Source organism: Curcuma longa, chromosome 5 (genome assembly GCF_044706935.1).
Source record: "Curcuma longa cultivar G26 ecotype Majalengka, Jawa Barat chromosome 5, ITB_CL_G26_1.1, whole genome shotgun sequence".
NCBI lineage: Eukaryota > Viridiplantae > Streptophyta > Magnoliopsida > Zingiberales > Zingiberaceae > Curcuma > Curcuma longa.
In genome coordinates this window covers 11,807,883-11,817,603 of record NC_133865.1, presented here as the reverse complement: position 1 = coordinate 11,817,603, position 9,721 = coordinate 11,807,883, and the positions used below count along the sequence as shown (strand labels likewise).

Sequence of the window (9,721 nt, the reverse complement as noted above, 5' to 3'; positions counted from 1 at the left end):
AAACACGAACAATCAATCTAAACAATAATTTTTAAAAAAATATAATGCCCTGTGAGTGTGATATAGCATAAAATAAGAGTAACATAAGGGTTTGCATACCAAATGGACTAAATAATTTATTATGTATAAGCTGAGGGAAGACCGGCTTAACTTCAAAATTAATCGGATGAAGTTCACCTTAGATTATTAAAGAAAATAAAAATACAGTGCTCTTTTAAATATTTGCCGATATTATTTGGAATATTGTCTCATTGACGCTGTTGTACATGTACTCCCTATTATTAAGAGGCTTTTAAGGGGAATTAAACGAGGCGACCAAAGCTAGATATGAGAGACACCCTCGCTCTCTGTGCACTTCCTCCCGTCTCCCGGTAGCCCGTAGGTCTTAGTGACTTTTTTTTTTTTTTGCACCCTCGCCGGAGTCTTGAACCACCAATTTGATTCCCTTCCCTTTCCTTTTTCATCCCATCGCCGGCGCAGCTCCCGCATCCGTGACGCTCCCTAACAACCTCTCCTCTGGTTCATCTCATGGCCGCAACCACCGCCGATCCCTCTTCCCCCTCCACCTCCCCCAGTACCTCACAGGCCTCCCGCCACCCCTGGCCTCAACTCAACGGGGTGGAGACTGGGGCTCCTCCCTCCGGTGCCCCGCCTTCCCCTTCCTCCCCGTCGCCGGTCGTCGCGATCCCGGACCTGGAGATCTCAGATCGATCCCTTCAGGAGGCCTCTCCAGAAGACGCGTCTAGGACTTCATCGGACGCCGCCCAAGGTAAGAAGCAGGCTTGGAAGCGACCGTCCAATGTGTCGGCGAAGGCGGGCGCCGCCGTGATTGGGGGAACCGCGTCTTGGCCCGCTCTCTCCGAGTCCGCTAAACCCTCCCCCAAATCATCCTCGTCCGATGCCCTGAAATCCCTTTCTGATGCACCGCTTTCTGCGCCGGCGGTGAGATTTTCCTGATTTTGGTTCAATTGCATAGGGTTCTAATGGCATCGATCTGAGCACCTGTGCGTGCTGCTCTGGTAATCTATTTTATGGTTCTCTATTCTGCTTAGGGCTCTGCGACGTCTACTTCTTCGCCAAAACCCAACTCTAATCCATCTCTACTCCGGAACCATGCGACTCCTGCCCGTCAGAAATCAATGAAACGCGGTGGAGGCAGTCATATTAGTAGCAGTGGCACAGCTGCTGATGGCGGGATATCACTGTCTTCACCACCACCTACTTCGTCACCTATGGCAAATTCGGAGAAGCATCAACCTTCAGAAGTCACACTCTCACCTCGAGATCAAATTCCCAGAAAAACCACTAATTGGGACCGTGGAAACACCACAGGCGGGTCGGGGTCACATGCCGATGATGGTGGCGACCGTAGAAGCTATGGTGGCAATCGGAGGTGGAACAATGGTGGGGGTGCTGGTTCTCACAACAACTATAGTAACCACCGTGATATTGAGCGTGGAGTCTATGATGGATATCGTCGCAATGCAGGTGCCACAGATGTTCGCATGCAGCCGCGGAATCCCAGGCTCCTCAGGCCGCCTACTTCGCCCGTGTCACCTCCTTTCCTAGGCCCTCCTCCTCAGGTGGGGCATTTTGGGAATCCAATGGTCTTTCCTGGTAAGTTATCTGATCTGAATCTTTGATATGCTGTTCTTCTTGATACTTCCGGTATGGTTCACCTATCATGGCGATGATTTTAATCTGCCTTCAGATGTGCCTTCTCCTATCTTTTATATTGCTACTCAGCCACCTCCTGGAGGTGTGCCCTTCGTACCTCATCAGTCAGTGCCTCCTCAAATGTTTATTCCAGCTATTGATCCACAGCGTGCCAATTTATTGAAGCAGATAGATTACTATTTCAGGTGAACACCCCTTTTTCTATTTGATTCTGGTTTTTGAAATAATTTTAGGCGCATTTGAATACATAGCAATTGCTTTTCTATCCTCCAGTGCAGAAAACTTGTGCAGAGATGTTTATCTGAGGCAGAACATGGATGAACAAGGATGGGTTCCAGTGTTTTTGATCGCTGGTTTTAATAGAGTGAGTAACCTATAACTGCCTACCTTTTTTTTTTCCCCTGTAATCAGTTCATGTTCATACCATGTATCCTTTGGAACTCTAGCTATATGTTGCCTTTGTTGTGTATGGTGCTACATGAACTGTTATCTGCATGTTTAACATAAGCTTATTCTAACTTCCCTTCTCAATTATTGAAGAACAGGTAATTTTTTTCAGCATAAATGTCATAAACCTCCTATTTAATAGGTTGCAGTTATATTTCCTTAGTTATCAATTAATTTAGTGCATTTTTATTTCTTTTCTCGTTTGGAATTTTGAAGCAAGTGTACCATGTTGCATCGGTTGTATTTTACATAATTTGTTTTAATAAAATCAATGTACATGTTTAAAATAAATAATGTAGAATCATTCTCTATTGTATATTTATCTTTAAAATTTTAAGAGGAAGTATTGATATAACAGCTAAAAATTGTGAGTCTACTATTTGGGGTTGCCTAATTATATCTATATCTATATTCTATTATTGAACTATCTAAAACTATATTGTTAAAATATCCAAATTTTTTTTTGAATCATTTTGATTATGTTAAGTAGTGATTCTTTACTCCTTTCATCTCTAACACATAACTCTAATCAATTCAACTTGTATGGCTACAAAATGTATTACATTTTACATAACCTAATTGCTTCTTTTATCTCTCAATTTATCACCTGTTATTGATGCACCTAATTGCTATTGAATAATAGTAAATTTACCTCTTCTAACAAGCTTAAATATTTATCTTATGTCATGTTTGGTAACTGAAAATTTTCTGTATTCAGTTTGCAGCTTTCAGAAAATAAAATAGAGATATTAAAAATAAAAAATAAAACTATTACTTGAGGTAGAAAAAGATATATCACTTTATTGAAAGATGAAGTATATTTATATACAAGACTAGAAATCATCTTAGGAAACTAAACCCATCTTAAGAAACTATCTACAATTAGGAAGTTAATAAAACTAATTAATAGCTAACATAATTAACAAATATATACTGCTATATATATATATATATAGAATTTTGCTCTGCTGCGCGCTTCCCCGTCCGCTCTCGTCCGCGACATCTGACGTGGCTGGGATTTCTCGTTCGCTACTGTCCACGGTGGAAACGAAGCTAAAGCCCGCCCGACGCCAAAATCGCGCGGCCAATTCGAGCTTTCGAGTTCTCCCCGCCTCAATCCGAGCTTCCTCCCCGCCGTCTGCTCCACGCCGTCTTCTCCACGCCGATTCAGATTCCCAAAATCGCCTGCACGCTGCCGGCAATCGTCGCGATTTTGGGAAGAAGAAATCCTGCTCGCGACGCACCCTGTTCCCAAAATCGCGAGGCCCAGACCCCTGCTCGCCCCGTCGCTCCTCTCGCCATCGCACCCGCCGTCCTAGACGACGCCTCGCTGTTTGCACTGCCCTTGTCTTCTTCCTTGTCAGCGTCTCTTCTCCGGCTTCTCTCGACGCCTTGTCGCCGGATCGGCAGCTTCGTGCGGCCTAACAGAGTTTTTAAACTTCCATATGCCCTTTAACTAGTAGGATTCGAGCGCATTCACTGGATTTTGTCGGCTATCTAAAAGATACTGGGTTCCGTATTGGTTTTCTCGTGAGTCGTCTGTGGATGCGCGCGTGCTGTTTTGTCTGTTTCGACAATGTTGCGTCGATTGATACTGCGTCTTCGATTTTCGCAGTGAATTTTGATGTTCAGGTCGGAGGCAACCGCCCCGAAAACCCTAGTTTGGGTCGCAGTCCTTGCTAATGAAGATGATTGTTAAATAAAGAAGGAATTTTAAAGCGCTTCCTTGGCCTTGATTCAGTGGTGGCTTCGATCGATGGGTGGCGAGCAACCTTGAGATTTTGAGTGGAAAATTGCAGCCTTGATTTGATTTTTCTCTGGGAATCACGGTGTCTGGCCAAAGTTGGATCCAAGGCGTTTCATTTGAGAAACAAATTGGATAACACATGTCAGGAGCTCCGAAGTTATTATCCTCCGATGCCGCTGATTCTGAGGCGAGACCTGTCCTAATGCCTGGCGGGAACCAGGCCAAGTCTCCGGCCGCTGCTCAGAAGCCAGTTTCGAAGCCTTTGAATAAAACAGAATATAATGCTTAGAAGTTCCAGGTACTGAGAAGAAGAAGAAAGCTGCAAGTTCTACTGCTGATCTCCCACGCATTCGATCTAGTTTAATCGCTCTCTCTGCGTCTAGGAGGCATGATTTGTTGTTGCAACCGAATCTGTCGATGAGTGGTTCTTGCTCCTCTGATGCTTCCACAGATTCGTCTTGTAGCCAAGCCTCCTCAGGAAGGATTGGCAGAACAAGCTTGACAGGCAAAAGGAGACAGAGTAATCAAAAAACAATTAAGATTGTGTCTAAGGTGGAGAAGGATGTTCCTCCAGTAGAATTATTTCAGGGAAAGAGGAAGTGTGCTTGGGTGACGCCTACTACAGGTGATCTGTTTTTGCTTACTTAGATATGTTCAATATGCTAACACCTTGGTTTTCTGTTGCTTATTTCATGAGATAAATTTTTTCACTTTTCAGTTAATACTGAGTAGCAACACTCCTAGAATAAAAATTATATTATCAGTTTTTTCATTACTGTGAATATTTTCCCTTTTTCTTAGGAGGATTGAAAACTTCTCGGCATTTCTGTCAAGCCAATTTGGTGTCAGAATCAGTTAATTTTATCTGGAATTTCAAAGAAACACCTTGTAGAAAGAGTTTTTTCATGGCTAAGTATTTCAACACTGTACAACACTTTATGTTTGAAACTGAAGGCATTAGAATGTGTGCTAAGATACGGTAAGAAGGCAAAAGGGCACTGGAGCAATGGGTTGTCTTTGTTTGACTTGGTTTTCTCCAAATGAATTATCGGTTCCCATGTAGTTCATCCTATTATTCATTCTTTAAAAAAATGCTACCTGCATTGTAGTTGGGAGATGGAAGAAACATTGTGTTGTCAATTTTTATTGGCAACTATGTTTCTAAAATTTGGTGTCCAACTTGGATCTCAAAATTATTAATATTAAGTTAAACACTCTCATCAGACAGTGTAGCTTATCGAGTTTCCTTTTGTGATTAAGGATCCATCACTATAATTTCCTTGTAGCAGAAGTTTAATTTAGAATTGTTTAAAATCCAAAGAATTATTTGATGAGGGGTTCTATAGGGAACACATTGGGTTGTGCTTCTTACTTAAATGTGGTTTATCTACTTATCTCAACATCCATCATACACTAAATTAGTGAAGATGGATCTGGCTTTTTTTTTTAATCTTTTGAGGTAAAAACTTATTGGTTACATTGCCATCAAACCCTACTTTGTTGAAAAATCCATATCATCCTTGTGAAGGTATCGTCACTGATCTGGGACCACCAATCTTTTTATTGAAAAGAATCACGCCTTAGGCGTGTGCTTTAATAGTATGAACCACACTTTAGGTGTTTGCTTTGATAGTATGTTAAGAATGTCTTTGTAGATCACAACTAAAAAATATTGGTTCAATCAGTAATTTGTTATATTCACATATTTTGTATTCTTTGCTTTGTTGCATCAGGTTCACTTAGAGCTTCTATATTGTCCTTTCGAGCTGATGCTGAAATGGAGTTGATGCTGAAAGCATAGAGCGCATAGCTAATCAAAAGAAAAAGGAGGTGATAGTAAGAGGAGTGCTTTCTGTAACAATTGTGGTTGTATAAACGGAGATGCTAATCTGATTTGTCACTTCTCCTTCATTAGCTAGTGTAAATTAGGATAGAAGCACAAATTCAGTGCTGTAAAATTTTCATCTATGATTCATTGTGTGTGATAGCATCACAGAGCTTGTGCCATTTATTAAGTGGCAGCTTGTAATAAGGTGACTTGGTTCATTGTGTACTGCTTCATTTCCTGGTTGTAAATTGTAGTTGGGAGAAAAATGAATAAGCACATTCTTAACTTTTTTGTTCTTGTTTCTGAAATTAAAAAGACAATGATTTTGCTTTGTCGAACTCATTTCAGATCCCTTGTGGTTACTCTTCTTTCCTTGCATTCTAAAGCATTTTTGCCATTTGCCGCATGGATTGATGATATCTATCCTTCTTGGTAACTGCTGTTGTTACAAAACCTGACATACAAATGAGGGAGCCATTGGGTTCCCCATGCCAACACTGGTTCAATTGAAGGGGAAAGAGTTTTCCTTTAAGTACCGAAAATGGGCCCTGAAGTACCGAAAATGGTAGGTGAAGTACCGGAAATGGGGTGCTAAGTACCAAAATTGGGTGAAAAAGTACCGAAAAGGGCTAATTACCCACCTTGATGCGTTGAGTATCGAAATTGGTCCTTTAAGTACCGAAAATGGATCCTGAAGTACCGAAAATGGTGGGTGAAGTACCGAAAATAGGGTGCTAAGTACCAAAATTGGGTGGAAAAGTACCGAAAAGGGCTGATTACCCACCTTGATGCGTTGAATACCGAAATTAGTCCCTTAAGTACCGAAAATGAGCCCTGAAGTACCGAAAATGGTGGGTGAAGTACCGAAAATGGAGTGCTAAGTACCAAAATTGGGTGGAAAAGTACCGAAAAGGGCTGATTACCCACCTTGATGCGTTGAGTACCGAAATTGATCCTTTAAGTACCGAAAATGGACCCTGAAGTACCGAAAATGGTGGGTGAAGTACCGGAAATGGGGTGCTAAGTACCAAAATTGGGTGGAAAAGTATCGAAAAGGGCTGATTACCCACCTTGATGCGTTGAATACCGAAATTAGTCCTTTAAGTACCGAAAATGAGCCATGAAGTACCGAAAATGGTGGGTGAAGTACCGGAAATGGGGTGCTAAGTACCAAAATTGGGTGGAAAAGTACCGAAAAGGGCTGATTACCCACCTTGATGCGTTGAGTACCGAAATTGATCCTTTAAGTACCGAAAATGGACCCTTAAATACCGAAAATGGTAGGTGAAGTACCGGAAATGGGGTGCTAAGTACCCCATTTTGGCTGAGTACCGAAAAGGGCTAATTACCCACCTTGATGGGTTGAGTACCGAAATTGATCCTTTAAGTACCGAAAATGGGCCCTGAAATACCAAAAATGGTGGGTGAAGTACCAGAAATGGGGTGCTAAGTACCAAAATTGGGTGAAAAAATACCGAAAAGGGCTGATTACTCACCTTGATGGGTTGAGTACCGAAATTGGTCCTTTAAGTACCGAAAATGGACCCTGGAGTACTGAAAATGGTGGGTGAAGTACCGAAAATGAGGTGCTAAGTACCAAAAACAAGCTTGGGTTAGGGTTAGGGTTGTAGGAATCGCGCGATTTTTAAACAGGCTGGGGATTTAAGTCAGTCTTAAGGTTAGGGTGCTAAGTCTCATGGATGGAAGTAAAATATAATATTTGCTTTTATAAACAAGTTGCACCGGCGACTTGGAGCAGGATTACGACTTTTCAAAGTGTATTACATTGCTTATGAGAGTAATGATTACAGTGATCCACAAGTAGATTTAATTTCAGTGATCCACTGGACACAGTTTATTATCGTATGATGAAATGAATTCACCATCATCTGAACAAGTTTGATGAATGAAACATGCTAAATAGGATAAACATGTTTAGATGAACCCCTTTGATCGCTCCCCTTTTACACTAAGCAATAGTCTGTGAGTTCTTTAAGGAAAATATTTAATTTTATTGATTGTTATTATTGACACAGCTGAAGGAGTTCCAATGGATAGAACAAGAAAGAGAACAAAGTAGATAATGGATCTAACAAAGTTTAAGGTCACACTTAAACAACACATAACTTTCTGCCCATGTTTTTTACATAACAACAATGTTCAGCACATGACATCACAACTATAACATCAAGCTAGCCATGAAACAAGGTAACAAGTAATAGTCTCATTTGCATTTGAAGCAAAAAAGGTACTCCAACCATAGGCACATATCAAAATCCTCCGTGCGATCAACACTTCGAATTTGAATCTTCATTTGGGGTTACGTAGCACGATGATGACAGAGTCTCCGCGAAGGAACATCCTGATGAATCTATCCTTGTTGACTGGAAGAGCTTTCTTCTTCCCCTTGCCTGTCTTGGGTATCTGTGATCAGGGTAAAAACCATAAGGAGCCATGCATGAAAAGAGATGATGAATTATATGCATTTGTAAAGTTGCAATACCTCGGTCCACATCTCCCTAACATTTTCGAGGACCATGTTGCAGTGGCGATCAAATGCTCTAACTTGACCATGTGAGTAGTAGATAAATAGCCAGAAGATGGCTAGTAACAATATATTGTATATAAATAATCAAGGATTAACAAGAAGTGCACCATAAGGAATGCTGATTTAACAACAGAGTTTAGTCACTTTCTATCACAAGAAAAACATTCAAATAACAGGAAGGAGTCATGATACATAGCAGAGGGATTAGAATAATCTTTTTAAATGCTCAAAAAAGTTAACTTGTCTATTGTGTTGAAATAGAAACTAAAAAATATGTATTCCCTTGACAAAATCAGGATTCTATTTTAGGATTATATTGAAAATCAATAAGCAAAGTTACAATAAAACTTAAAAAAGTTGAAAGGTTACCAGAAGAAGTCTCCATATATTAGGTCGCATATATGGTGGTACACCACTCCAAGATAACTCACGTAGCTTTTCTGCAGATAAGCAAAAACTTTACAAACTCATACACTCAAGGGTAATGCTCACTGCTAAATGACTTCAGAGTTGCACTAAAGTAATGAATTTAACCAACACCTAATACAATTAATCTTTCTTCTTCATTTTAAGTTCATATATTAATACTTCAAATTAAAGCAAATGCATGCATCTTAAATACATCTAAGCAAAACCACAAACATACAAGTTATGCCACACTAAAGGTAGCTAAGAGTGAAATTTATTTATAAGAACTAACCACAAAAAGATAAAAAAAATGTTCTGCCTACAGCAAGGAAAACAAGATCCTTAAACCCTGCCTTAATGAAGAACTGGTTAACCATAATCTTCCTTAGACCATACTCTCAACAAAGTTAATCACATAGCATGCTCAAAAGCTATCAGTTTTGTGACAGAGTGAGTCATAAACCAGCAGAAATATGTCTTACCAAGATCAAAGTCCTGAAATGGAGAAAGTATGAAGGTGGCCAACAAAGTTAACCATCAAAGGACTATATAGGATACAGGCGGCCAACTCTAGTTTCTAACACAACATAAGAAAATAATTAAAATTCATGAACTTCATCTTGGTTAGCTTCATAACAACATCAAAGGTATGGACTTAATGAAAATGTTGTATGACAGCCGCAAGAAATAATTGATAATGAAGAGATACAGATATTGCAGAAGCTCAATAGAGTTTGCATACGAGGAATTGAAGAAATGTAAATAACACATACCTCAGTCTTCGAATTAGTACCATATATACAGAATATGCTCTTTAATGGTGGCCTTTTGCAAGGTGTAAGAGGATTCAACATTGGATCACCCAGATAGAAATTAGAAAAACATAACACTCAAAATTTTAGTAGAACTATGAATGAAATTGGTACTATTAACTAGTAACACCCATGAACACTGGATCTTCCTTTTGTTAGGTGCATGGCCATGTTGGCTCTTTCCTTCAAGCAGGGGAAGGAACTGATACGCAAAACTAACAGGCAAGAAAATCACAAAAAGGACTCCCTACGAA

The 9,721-nt window shown here is 40.2% G+C and overlaps 1 protein-coding gene and 1 long non-coding RNA gene across 4 annotated transcripts; one reads left to right on the top strand and one right to left on the bottom strand.

Moving 5' to 3' along the window:
• Nucleotides 1–369: 369 nt before the first annotated feature.
• On the top strand, nt 370–5,954 carry LOC141829630 (la-related protein 1C-like). 2 transcript variants are annotated; one of them, XM_074717148.1, is made up of 6 exons: nt 370–942; nt 1,053–1,404; nt 1,489–1,617; nt 1,712–1,862; nt 1,951–2,041; nt 5,605–5,954. In XM_074717148.1, the coding sequence occupies exons 1-6, from the start codon at nt 529–531 to the stop codon at nt 5,656–5,658; spliced, it is 1,191 nt and encodes a 396-aa protein (XP_074573249.1). In that variant the 5' UTR covers nt 370–528; the 3' UTR covers nt 5,659–5,954. The 2 variants fall into 2 exon arrangements, with proteins under 2 accessions (XP_074573249.1, XP_074573248.1); XM_074717147.1 differs by having other exon boundaries at nt 1,053–1,617.
• Nucleotides 5,955–7,816: 1,862 nt separating this feature from the next.
• Nucleotides 7,817–9,721, bottom strand: LOC141829954 (uncharacterized). 2 transcript variants are annotated; one of them, XR_012601907.1, is made up of 4 exons: nt 9,138–9,721; nt 8,617–8,687; nt 8,203–8,303; nt 7,817–8,123 (listed from the first exon to the last, which is right to left on the bottom strand). It is a non-coding gene; the product is annotated as an uncharacterized LOC141829954 (long non-coding RNA). The 2 variants fall into 2 exon arrangements; XR_012601908.1 differs by having other exon boundaries at nt 8,203–8,264.